At 41.3% G+C, this 13592-nt stretch overlaps 1 protein-coding gene across 1 annotated transcript; it reads left to right on the top strand.

Moving 5' to 3' along the window:
* The first annotated feature begins 7584 nt into the window (after window positions 1-7584).
* Window positions 7585-12431, top strand: LOC138947593 (uncharacterized). The gene is made up of 3 exons (XM_070319098.1): window positions 7585-7809; window positions 8179-8305; window positions 11097-12431. The coding sequence occupies exons 1-3, from the start codon at window positions 7600-7602 to the stop codon at window positions 11345-11347; spliced, it is 588 nt and encodes a 195-aa protein (XP_070175199.1). The 5' UTR covers window positions 7585-7599; the 3' UTR covers window positions 11348-12431.
* The last annotated feature ends 1161 nt before the right edge of the window (window positions 12432-13592 follow it).

Raw genomic sequence — 13592 nt, 5'->3', positions numbered from 1 at the left:
ACTGGTAGTTATACAGTGGTACTTACGCAGCCGGAACGGCTTGCAAAATACAGTGGTATAAAGTGGTATACAGTGGTACTTACACAGAACGGCTCGCAAGATACAGTGATACTTACACAAAAAAGGCTTGCAAGAGGGTATCCAGTCGCGTTTGTGTCGCTCTTTGTGCAACGTAAATAAAGCCGTGTGTGTGTGTGCAACGTAAATAAAGCCGTGTGTGACAGGTAGCCAGGCTTGCAAGAGGGTACCCAGCCGCGTTTGTGTCGTTGGGCAACGTGTAAAGCCGTGTGTGACAGGTAGCCGCGCGTCCGCCTGGCGGTGACCAATCAGTGTGAGGACTGTTGAGCGGGCTGCCGTGTGTGACAGGTAGCCGCGCGTCCGCCTGGCGGTGACCAATCAGTGTGAGGACTGTTGAGCGGGCTGCCGTGTGTGACAGGTAGCCGCGCGTCCGCCTGGCGGTGACCAATCAGTGTGAGGACTGTTGAGCGGGCTGCCGTGTGTGACAGGTAGCCAGGCTTGCAAGAGGATACCCAGCCGCGTTTGTGTCGTTGGGCAACGTAAGCACACCGTATACCGTGGTTGCACAAGGCAAATCTGTCCGAAGCGGTTGCACCCGTATTTTTCTGTCCGAAGGGAGACACGCGACGTAAGTTTCTGCACAAAATCACCTGTAATTCCTCACAAATGACTTATCATCACAAACTTCGGAGATGCGCAACCAGCCACTTCAGAGATGCGCAACCGACAAATCTTTGAATGTCTTCACAGATTCATGAAATATGACGCTCCTGCACCACTTTAAATCATATCATCTGACCCAGATGTCAAGAAATGACCATAGATCACATTACAATCGCGTGTAGCCTTTCTCATGTGCTTGAATTTCCCTAGTAACTGCGGAAAGTCAAAATTTGCACATAATGCGCTTGAAATGTGTAAATACTTGAAGGCCAACGTTCACAAACACATTGAAGCAATGAAACAAATCGATGATATGATGCTATGACTCCAAAGTACAAACGGTAGTTTTGTGATGATATGTCATTTGTGAGGAATTACAGGTGATTTTGTGCAGAAACTTACGTCGCGTGTCTCCCTTCGGACAGAAAAATAAGGGTGCAACCGCTTCGGACAGATTTGCCTAGTGCAACCACGGTATACGGTGTGGTAAAGCCGTGTGCGACAGGTAGCAGCGCGTCCGCCTGGCGGTGACCAATCAGTGTGAGGCCTGTTGAGCGGGCTGTGTGTGTACACGTGTGTGTGAGTGACCGTTCTGTGCAACGTAAATATGAGCTAAGCTGTGTGTGTGTGTGTGCATGTTTGAGATTTACATGAAGTCTCGATCAAAAATCCATGTCCCACCCCCATATTAGGGGAAGGGCTCCTAATATGGACCACTTTTTGTTTCATGCTGATAACTAGGTTGTTTTCTTGCGAAGAAGTTTCATTTTGTGTTTGGTAGTGCTTCTCTCTTATGTTAACCGCTAGGCCTAATTAGAGTGAAATAGCTTAGATAGACACTCTGCAAAACTTAAATACAGAAAAAAATCACAAATGGTCCATATTGGGAGCCTGGGCGCCTAATATGGACCAGTGAAGCGGCCGTCACGAATCACTGTAAAAAGCCCCCTATACTTCAAAATAACATGATACAACTTAGTGTGCAAATCGGACTAATTCAAATATTGTTTAGGTTTATCTGTTTCGGGTTGATGAGAGCATTATTTGAAGCACACCAGGAAACTAAAGAAGCTTATCAAAAACAGAGTGAAAATAAGTGAAATTATCAACTTCCACGAAAAGAAGACTATTTGTTATATTTTTTTGAAATATCGAGGGCTAGTTATACGTTATTTCCAGCAAGCTTCTTGATGAAATAATGAAAATAACCGTTAGCTTTTATTTTCTTCGATTTGTTGAAGGTGGTCCATATTAGGGGACTCGCACATACTTTGAGATTTTGCTATTATTTTTTGTTTGCAGTAGACACTCGGGGTCAACACTGCTAAAATGTAACACATACGGTCTAAGCTGTCATACATAGCAATGTTTGTGTGATAAAAGGTTTGGCTGTGGACAGAAACGAGTCCGTTTTAAACTTCAAATTTAGAGCGAACCCTGCCAAAAGTGAAAAAAAGAAAAAAAGCCTAACGGTTTTGAGGTTTGTGTTTCTGCAACTGTTTTGACAAAGACATGTTATCCTGAGAGGGTGAATACAGCCAATGATATTGTTTTGAGCGCTCTAGCTCTGTTAGTTTGTCAGAACAGGAGGTGGTCCATATTAGGAGCCGGTCCATATTAGGAGCCCTTCCCCTACCAAGGGCGGCTTCTTGACCCCGTTAAGGTCAACACTAGTTATTCTTAAATCTGCCCGTTTGAAAAAAAAAGCGGTTTTGAGGAAGTTGTAAAGTTACTGTGCTTCTCATGGAGCCCTGACGACTTTTATTCATGCCTCAGGCATTTAATTTATCTGTTTTAGATAATACCAAGTTTCCGTCTTGCAAGGAGTCGAAAAGTGCAGTTGTTTTACGAATTAATTTGAAGGATTGTCCGGGCAGGATAGCGTAAGCCTCGATCAGTTTCACATCAGGACCCGCACGTTTACTAATCATCAGTTACGTCATAAGCATACATGCAAGTCTATTTGTCTTGACGAGAGGGAGAAATAGAGATTATTGTGTGCTGGATGCTTGAAACGTTATTTCTTAGTAAGTGTTGTTCCTGTTGTTGCTTCAAATGACTAAAAACATTTCCTCGTCATTTGTTTCATGTTGTATACACTCAGGACCATTTCATCTCCGTTCATTTTGTCAACTTTTTTCTGACAGCCGCGTCAGCGATTTTGACAGGACCATGTCAAAATTGTGTCATGTTCATTCATTTTGTTTTCCTACTTTGTATAAAAACGTTTATGACCTCTTTGTTTACCTGCTTTTCGCTATAGCTTTCCCCTGTTTTTCGCTCCTTAACCACTGTTATTCCCTTTTAGAGAGAGAGACCCGTTCACTGATGCTTGTCCCATGCCTAGCTACCGATGCCCAGCCCTGGTTCTTCTTCTTCAAAGAAGTTGTAACCTAAATTTTGAATGCCTTTAGACATCGTTAATTTCAGATCCAGGGTTGGTTGTTTTTACGCAATATCAGCCAGGTGCTCGCAAAAATTGTTTTTTCTTGATCTTGACACCGTCCTGGTATATATGTTTTTAGTTTTTCACGGACAAAATGGTTTTCGAACAGCTCTCTTCATCTTTTTCCATGCACATTTCTTGTGTGTGTACTACGAGAAAAATATTGAATGTTTTAACTCCACACCCTTAAACCCCATACCCGACTCAAAATCGCAACCTTCCTATTTTAGTCAACCAATTGGAAGTAAGCGTTACGGGCATATGCTTTGGAACATTATATTCGTGCATAGTTTTGTGACACATGTTTTTGTCATTTTGCTGATGGTTTTATTGTCAGGAGATGTCCACCCAAACCCAGGCCCGCCTGGTAGAGAGCATGTTAAAGATACCTCTATTTTGCATATAAATGTACGTAGTTTGCGAAACAAGATTGATATTTTACAATGTGAAGTTAAAGAGCACGATATTGTGACTTTGTCAGAAACTTGGTTGTGTGACTCGATATCAAACGACAGTTTATGCCTCAAAGGATTTCATCCCCCAGTGCGTCTTGATAGGCCAGATGGATATGGAGGGGTAGCTGTTTATGTGAAAAACGATTTTATTTGCAAACCAAGGCCTGATTTGTTAATTCCAGGCCTTGAAGCAGTCTGGGTAGAAACTAAATTATTGCAAGAAACTGTGCTGGTTGGTTCATTTTACCGACCACCAGACTCTCGGATTGATTATTGGCACTTGGTTGACGAATCTGTAAAGCAAGTAATGAGAACACCACATAAATTTATAATTCTTGGAGACTTTAACGAAGATTTTTTGAATAATCCATCTCCCCACTTTCTTAATTTAATACAAAAAAACAATCTGCACCAGCTCGTTACTGAACCCACACGTATTACAGAAACTAAATCCTCATGCATCGATCTGATCCTGACCACGAGTATAAACTTAATCAGTGAAGTTGTAGTGTTACCCCCCATTTGTAGTGACCATTCTGTGCCATGTGTAAAATTAACGTCACAGAGACTAAAAAAAGGTCAGTTCAAAAGGACTATATATAATTATGCCAAGTTAGATGTTGATACATTTTTGTTTGAATTGAACAAAATTGATCTTTTGAACACAGTTTTAAATGCGTCCATTGACGAAGCTGCTGCCTTGTTTTCTGAACATTTATTCCGTGTTGCAAAAACATGTATGCCTGTTAAGATAATAACAGTACGTGAAGATGATGCCCCATGGATGACTGAACATATTTTACAATTACGAAACGCAAAAAATTGTATACATCAAGTTGCTAAGCGCTTAAATACACCTGAGCAGTGGGCATTATTCCGCCTGACTAGAAATCAGTATACAGATGAAATTCGTAAAAGAAAAAGAGATTATTTTCTAGAACTTGATGAGAGGATAAATTGTAAACAGAACTTCGGAAGCAAAAATTGGTGGCAACTTGTTAATTCCTTCTTGAAGAAAAAAGGTGTTGCATGTAACGAAATTCCACCGCTAGAAGATAATGGAAAAATTATTGATAACATTTGTGAAAAAACGATTTTGTTTAATAATTATTTTGAAAGCCAGTCTAAAGTTGAAAATCCAGACGATCCCCTGCCCGAGGCAAATTGGTGTAATACATCTTTATCGACTTTTGAATTAACAGAAGCTGAAGTTGTCCAAGTGTTAAGGAATTTAAATTTATCCAAGGCCGTGGGCCCTGACGGAATACATAATAAATTGCTTGTAGATGGATTACCTGTTATCGTTCCTCCGCTTACAGTTCTCTTTAACAGATCCTTGTCTGAGGGTGTTTTTCCAGTTGTCTGGAAAACTGCTCACATTACGCCCATTTTTAAGAAAGGCGATAGGAGTGCTTGTTCCAACTACCGTCCAATCTCTTTGCTGAGTTGTATTGGGAAGGTGCTTGAAAAATGTATACAAATCCGTGTGTTTGGTTATTTGAAAAATTATGATTTGATTACACACTGCCAATCTGGTTTTATTGCTGGTGATTCGACTGTTTATCAACTATTGAGTATATATGATGATTTTTGTGTTGCACTTGATAAAAACATTATGTCACAGGCAATATTTTTTGATGTATCCAAAGCTTTTGATAAAGTCTGGCATCGCGGTCTGCTCCACAAGCTTGAGGCGATAGGTATAAGAGGTCCCTTGCTTGTTTGGTTTGAACATTACTTGAGCGATCGCAGACAAGCAGTAGTATTGAAAGGAACCAAATCAAGTTATGCTACCCCTTCTGCTGGTGTCCCTCAGGGTTCTGTCTTAGGACCTCTTTTATTTCTCATTTATATTAACGATATTGGTGTTGGTCTTGAATCAGTGTTGAAACTCTTTGCAGACGATACGAGTATGTACTTAAGTTTAGATAACGATGATGTACGAGCAGAGATTTTGAATTCTGATTTGGATAAAATTCGCACATGGGCTTCTAAATGGAAAGTCACTTTTAATTGTCAAAAGACAGAATTGTTGGACATTTGTAGGCAACAAAATGTTTTACTTCCACCATTGTATTTCGAAGATGCACACTTAGTTGATGTTGAAAATCACAAGCACCTTGGCGTCATTCTACAAGGTAATTGTAAATGGGATTCCCACATAAAAAGTCTAATTGCTAAATGTAGAAAGTCAATTGCGTGTTTTGGTTTATTCAAGCATCGTTTAAACAGAAAATCACTTGAAGTTATATATAAATCCTTTATGTTACCATTGTTTGATTATGCGGACGTTATCTGGGATAACTGTACACAGTGTTTGGCAGACGAGTTGGAGACATTGCATCTCGATGCAATCCGAATCATTGTAGGTGCAGTACGTGGCACAAGCCACCAAAAACTGTATAACGAATCGGGTTTTGTGCCCCTGAAAGAAAGGCGACGTCGTCATAAACTTTTGCTGTATTATAAAATTGTAAATCGTTTAACCCCAGAATATTTATATTCCAAACTGCCGGTCCTGGTTTCCGATGTAAATCCTTACCACAGACGACGCCCTCTTGAACGTAAGTTTCCATTGTGCAGAAGTGAGTTATATAAATCTTCATTTTTTCCTTCAACGACAGCTTTGTGGAATAATCTTCCAGAAAATATACAACAAACGCAGTCAGTTGGTGAATTTAAAAGGTATTTGACCGATGGAGATGTTGTTGTTCCACCGTATTATTATCTAGGCAACCGCCAGGGACAGGTACTTCACAGCAGGTTGAGATTAAACATGAGCGATTTGCAACAAGACTTAGTTAACCGACACCTCTCTGATAATTTAGAATGTACGTGTGGAGCATGCCCGGAAGATTCTGAACATTTCTTATTACACTGTCCAAAATTTAAAGAACATAGAACCATTTTATTCAATAGTCTGCCAACACACGTTCTGGACTGCAAAACACTCTTGTTTGGAAATACTGATTTAACTATATCTTTGAACACGAAAATATTCTCTGTTGTACAAGACTATGTTATGTTAACTAATCGCTTCGGCTGATATTATATTAACTGTGCAATTGATGTAGCCAGGCATTCTCTCCCTCCCTCTCTCTCTCTCCCTCTCCCTCTCTCTCTCTCTCTCTCTCTCTCTCTCTCTCTCTCTCTCTCTCTCTCTCTCTCTCTCTTTACCCTATTTGTATAAAATATAATTAAAGATTATCAAGATAAGTGTTGAAGCTATCACTTGTTCGCCATGTTTTGCTATCTGAATGTGTATTGATTATAAGTTCAAGAACGTGTCCATAAGCAATCTGCTTGTTAACGTTCTCAATGTTGTTATTGTTTGAAACGTGTGTATGTGAATTTGAATAAACACGCTTAAACCAAATAGAGATTATTACAAGGCTTGCTGTTTCCTACAAGATATTCACGAGTTGCTTTTGTAAATGTCGAAATGCGAGCGAAAGTGAGCTTTTTATTATTTGAAAGAGTAACGAGTGTTAATCTGCTACGACACAGCAAGCCATGTAGTATTCTGTTTATCCTATGTTCTGTTCTTGCGTGTCTTATGCTCCAAACATCCCGAAGACAACGCGTCCAAATTGAAGACGCTTCTTATGGAACCTCGATCATTTCCAAAGCGTCATGCAATATTTGACGTCAAAGCAAAGAAACGTCACTTTAGAACGTATGGCGCGACGTGTTAGTTCTAAAAGTTCTTCCAGGGGAGACAGCAAGCGCAAAATTGTTTCCAGCTTGACGTTTGTCTCGGTGACTTTAGGCATCATGAGCAGTGAAAAATCATATCCATGCCAGATTAGTTTGACACGACCTCATTTACATGAAATGTATACCCACGTGTAAGTTGAACTACATTGTTATCTCATGAGTTGGTCTCTCTCACGTAGGATGATTCTTTCTATCTTGGGTAGTTAAGCTGGCTTTAAAGAAAATTGTAAATAATGGCTTGAGGTTCCATTTTGGCGTGCCGCACACAGCCTTTGGCCCCAGAACTAAACGTGAACAAAAATGTTGTGTCTGTCCAGCTGTCCGACTGACAGCCAGGTGGTGAGAGGGGACCACACTCTAGAGCCGGCATCAGGGACTCTGGTCATGATTCCTCTCTACGCCTTCATGTTCGTTGAGGGAAGCACTGACAACAAGAACACGCTCTACTTCTCCTGCTCCGTCCAGTTGTGCAGTACTAATGAGTCGGATGCTGGTACCTGTAATGCTCCGGTAGGTAGACTGTAGTTGTTGTTGTGATGGTGGTGGTTGGTGGTGTTGTTGTTGATGTTGTTGTTGGTGTTGTTGTATTTCTTGCTGTTGCTCTCTCTCTCTCTCTCTCTCTCTCTCTCTCTCTCTCTCTCTCTCTCTCTCTCTCTCTCTCTCTCTCCCCCTCTCTCTCTCTGTCACACACACATACGTACACACACACACACATACACATACACACACACTAACACACACAATAACAAACACACACACACACACACTAACACACACAATAACAAACACACACACACACACACACACACACACACACACACACACACACACACACACACACACACACACACACTAACACAGATGGTTTTCCTTCAACAGACCTGTACGGGTGATTTCACCGGTGGCCTGGGCAAGAGACGTCGTCGTGCCGCTGATGGGGACACGAGGGTCGTGGGTCAAGCTCTGACCGTTCGCTTCGGTAACGCCACTCTGGAAGAGGAGTTCAGTAAGTGTCACGTGCAAGAGCTTAACATCCATTCCCTCCCTCCAAAACACAACTGCTTTCTGTCTCAGAGTTGGCCCGGTGCTTTACCTGGGACAAGGCACATCCCTCAGCTTGTACACATACACAAAACAAATCCCGCTTTTGTCTGTCCCTTGGTAGGGATTAGTGTTTTGACTCGGATTAACTTCTTTTCATAAACGCCACTAGAAATCAGTATGGCCATGCAGTAGGGGTTTTGTTTTGATAAACTGGTTTCATGTACGCCATTTAGAAATCAGTAGGAGTCTTGTTTTGATAAACTGGTTTCATAAACGCCACTTAGAAGTCGGTATGGCCGTGCAGTAGGGGTCTTGTTTTGATAAACTGATTTCATAAACGCCACTTAGAAATCGGTAGGGGTCTTGTTTTGATAAACTGATTTCATGCACGCCACTTAGAAATCGGTAGGGGTCTTGTTTTGATAAACTGATTTCATGTACGCCATTTAGAAATCAGTAGGAGTCTTGTTTTGATAAACTGGTTTCATAAACGCCACTTAGAAGTCGGTAGGGGTCTTGTTTTGATAAACTGATTTCATAAACGCCACTTAGAAATCGCTATGGCTGTGCAGTAGGGGTTTTGTTTCCATACACTGATTTCAGAAACGTCATGGGAAATCGGTATGGCCATGCAATAGGGTTTTGTTTCCATACACTGATTTCAGAAACGTCATGGGGAATCGGTATGGCCATGCAATAGGGGTTTTGTTTCCATACACTGATTTCAGAAACGTCATGGGAAATCGGTATGGCCATGCAATAGGGTTTTGTTTCCATACACTGATTTCAGAAACGTCATGGGGAATCGGTATGGCCATGCAATAGGGGTTTTGTTTCCATACACTGATTTCAGAAACGTCATGGGAAATCGGTATGGCCATGCAATAGGGGTTTTGTTACCATACACTGATTTCAGAAACGTCATGGGAAATCGGCATGGCCATGCAATTGGGGTTTTGTTTCCATACACTGATTTCAGAAACGTCATGGGAAATCGGTATGGCCATGCAATAGGGGTTTTGTTTCCATACACTGATTTCAGAAACGTCATGGGAAATCGGTATGGCCATGCAATAGGGGTTTTGTTTCCATACACTGATTTCAGAAACGTCATGGGAAATCGCTATGGCTGTGCAGTAGGGGTTTTGTTTCCATACACTGATTTCAGAAACGCCACTAGAAATCAGTAGGGCCATGCAGTTAAGCCGTTTTGTTTTGATAAATCGATTTCAGAAACGCAACTAGAAATCAGTATAGCCTTGCCGTGGGTGGTTTGTTTCCATTAACTGATTTCAAACACGCCACTTGAAATCAGTATGGCCATGCAACCCTCCACTTGGACACATACCAAAAACCAGCATGCTGACTGCTTCGTGTGTAATGTTGGGCTTTTTTATGAATCAATTTTTGAAGACCACTTGGTAAACCGTACGGCAATCCCTCCACTTGAACATATACCAAAAACCAGCATGCTGACTGCTTCGTGTGTAATGTTGGGCTTTTTTATGAATCAATTTTTGAAGACCACTTGGTAAACCGCACGGCAATCCCTCCACTTGAACATATACCTAAAACCAGCATGCTGACTGCTTCGTGTGTAATGTTGGGCTTTTTTATGAATCAATTTTTGAAGACCACTTGGTAAACCGTACGGCAATCCCTCCACTTGAACATATACCAAAAACCAGCATGCTGACTGCTTCGTGTGTAATGTTGGGCTTTTTTATGAATCAAGTTTTGAAGACCACTTGGTAAACCGTACGGCAATCCCTCCACTTGAACATATACCAAAAACCAGCATGCTGACTGCTTCGTGTGTAATGTTGGGCTTTTTTATGAATCAATTTTTGAAGACCACTTGGTAAACCGTACGGCAATCCCTCCACTTGAACATATACCAAAAACCAGCATGCTGACTGCTTCGTGTGTAATGTTGGGCTTTTTTATGAATCAATTTTTGAAGACCACTTGGTAAACCGTACGGCAATCCCTCCACTTGAACATATACCAAAAACCAGCATGCTGACTGCTTCGTGTGTAATGTTGGGCTTTTTTGTGAATCAAGTTTTGAAGACCACTTGGTAAACCGCACGGCAATCCCTCCACTTGAACATATACCTAAAATCAACATGCTGACTGCTTCCTGCGCAAAGTTGACATTGTTTGATAGATGATTTCCTCAAAGGCACTGGAAAACACGATGGCCATCCCTCACTGATCTAGCAGTCACGATGTTGATTGTTGGTATGTGTCCAAGTGCAGGGATCGTCTTAACCCATGTAAACCATGTAACCCATGTAAACCATGTAACCCATGTAAACCATGTAAGCCATGTAAACCACTGGCCAAGTTTGAGATGGTCAGTCAAATCGTGCACACGGAAAGGAGCTATTACATTACTACTACATGTAATCAATGAACTTTTGAAAAATCCAATGACATTGTATTTCCACCTTTGATCCATCTTTAGCTAGTCTGGTGTGTATGTGTGTGTGTGTGTGTGTGTGAGAGTGATTGTGTGTGTGTGATTGTGTGTGTGTGTGTGATTTTGTGTGTGTATGTGTGTACGCATGCGCGCGTGTGTTTGTGTGTGTGTGATTGTGTGTGTGTGATTGTGTGTGTGTGTGTGTGTGTGATTGTGTTTGTGTGTGTGTGTGTGTGATTGATTGTGCTTGTGTGTGTGTGTGTGCGCGCGTACGCTTCTGTGTGCATGCATGTGCATCCTCTGACCACCACCCTATCTCCGTCTACAGGGGAAAGCTCAGGCAGCGAGCAGACAGGGGTGGAAACGGACACAGCCAAATGTCTGAAGAACCCAGAACTGCAGACAGTTATCTCAGTCCTCGGCATTTTCCTCCTCGCCCTTCTCATCGCTCTCATCGTCGTCACCTTCCTCTTCTGTCGTCGCTCGCGTCACACCCAGGGGAAATACGTGGACGATGGTCACACCATGGGGTCTTCCACTCAGACCCTCAACATGCACATTCCTCGACCGCGTGTGTAAACAACTAAACATGCATGGGTAGCTATAGTGCATTTGCTGAGCAGTGGACACAGTTTTATCTTGATGTGTTTTTCTCTCGATTTTTGAATAAAATACAGGCGTATTGATACGTGCTTCGCCGTGAGAAAACACATTTGATGACAAAAGGGTGCATTGAATTTTTATCAAAATATGGTGTGTACATTTTGTTGTTGTTGCAAATTTAAACTGATTGTGTTGTCCACAACTTACAAAATCCACTGCAAAACCTTAGACAGCGCTAATGTTAGGTGTCTCATTCTCAGCCACTGAAAATTACCTACAGGTTGTACTTTGACAAACTTGTGAAATAGTATTTGCCTGCTACAGGGTCAAAATATTGACTCATCCACAGAAACTAAACGTACCTTTCCTCCACAAACGTACAGCTTCTCTGCAAGAAATGGACAAGAAAATAAACACAAAAATGGACTTAATGCGTTTCTTAAGTTCACATCATTCCAGGTGTGGTTTTTCCGTTGACCACATTTTATTTATTTTTTTATTTTCTTATTTTTTAAATATTCGCACCCAAAAATATACAATCTTTCGGCAATATTGTATCAGTAACAATAACAACTTCTGAATGTAGAAAATAAAACAGGACAAATACAACACATTCTACATACAATCGAGGACAACGTTGACTGATGGAGATCTATAACAATCGTAAATGACAAATGTAATGTGAACCGATTTGATATGTTGACATCGAACTTGTATAATGCATGATGAGTAAATAATGAAGCTGAAATTGCAACGCGATTTAATTGAGATTCAAAAGCTACATGCTTGTGGCCACCCTCTTAGGTAAACTGTTCCTTTTTCTCTGCTTTTCTGGTTGTTTGAAGTGAAATAATAAGTTGTAAAGTTCGTCAACAATAGTGTACTATGTATCAGTCAAAATCTCACCCACCCTTAAGAAGAATGCTTATTTTGGAATAATACTGTTCATTTGTGTTGTATTTTATGCAGAGTCCGCTTGCGAACTTAATTACACACTTTCCGTTGTGCAAGAAATGCCTTTTGCTAATTTTGTAATAAAATAAATGTTCTTTTTCCAAAAGGTTTTAGTGTTTATGTACAGTATTATCTGTTTGTGGATCTTTTTGTTTCTTTACCTGCCCGTCTGGCTGGCTGGCTGGCTGAGTAACCCCCCTCCCTCACCCAGCAAACAAACAAAGACACTCACAAAATAAAATACCTGAATATGATCACATCACAAACACACACACACACACACACCCACGCAAGCAGGCACACACGCACACATGCGCGCACACGCGCGCACACGCACACACACACACACACAAACAAACACACACACACACACACCCACCCACACACACACACACACACACACACACATAAGAACATCAAAGGACTCTGAATGTATTTTACGACATGTGTCAGCACACGGTCTTTGAAAGTGTGAAGGCATTTTGTTAAAGATTGACTTAAAATGTACGGTTTTGTTGTCTCATTGCGCACTAACACGGCATCAAAAACCACCTTTTAATTGCACATGCTTAAATTTACCGAGCCTGAGGGATGAGGACGGTCGCACCCCGTGATTCGAAAAAGACACCTGTGCTTATTCTGACGGATTCCGGTCAGTAGTCATACCGACGATCATGTGGTTTCCGGATCCGTGCAGAAGTGATTCCACTCAAGTTTCCCGATTGCAGCGTCAACTTGGCCTCATCGACAGTGAGATCTTTCCCTTTTCTTCGCGAACATGACCCGAACCTTCGACCTGTCACTGCCCAGAACAATAGCTACACTATTTCATTTAAAAGATTACTTCCCTTTGTTTATTCTAGGGCCATGAGCTGGCGTTGGCTCACATGTATGTATAGCTGAAAGCTTATGGGTGTCGGCAGGCGTTTGCGCATGCGCTTATGTCGTCATTAGTTTGTGTACACAGATGGGAGGTGTGAAGGCAACATTGTTGTTCATCTGTAGAAAGTTGTGAAATCCGTCACCCTATGACGCAAAATTGGTCATCAATGAGTTTGTGTAACACAGGAAGTTGTGAATTACAAAATTGTTCAACAAAACCATCAGAGATCGAATTGTGCAGGATCAACCGCAACAAACTCAAACCGAGCCATGCATCTGTATTTGAGTGACTTATATACCGACATTTTTATTTCTTATTTTCAGCACAGGTGTAGAAAAAATCATGAACCAAAATGTTATTTATTTTCTAATTTAACATTTTTTT

Source organism: Littorina saxatilis, linkage group LG14, assembly GCF_037325665.1.
Source record: "Littorina saxatilis isolate snail1 linkage group LG14, US_GU_Lsax_2.0, whole genome shotgun sequence".
NCBI classification, from domain to species: Eukaryota; Metazoa; Mollusca; class Gastropoda; order Littorinimorpha; family Littorinidae; genus Littorina; species Littorina saxatilis.
This window is presented reverse-complemented; position numbering and strand designations above follow the sequence as displayed.

Coding starts and splice junctions, on each gene's coding strand:
- LOC138947593 (XM_070319098.1), top strand. CDS start 7,600: ATGTTGTGTCTGTCCAGCTGTCCGACTGACAGCCAGGTGGTGAGAGGG. Junction 7,810..8,178: donor CTGGTACCTGTAATGCTCCG/GTAGGTAGACTG, acceptor TTCCTTCAACAG/ACCTGTACGGGTGATTTCAC. Junction 8,306..11,096: donor CACTCTGGAAGAGGAGTTCA/GTAAGTGTCACG, acceptor CTCCGTCTACAG/GGGAAAGCTCAGGCAGCGAG.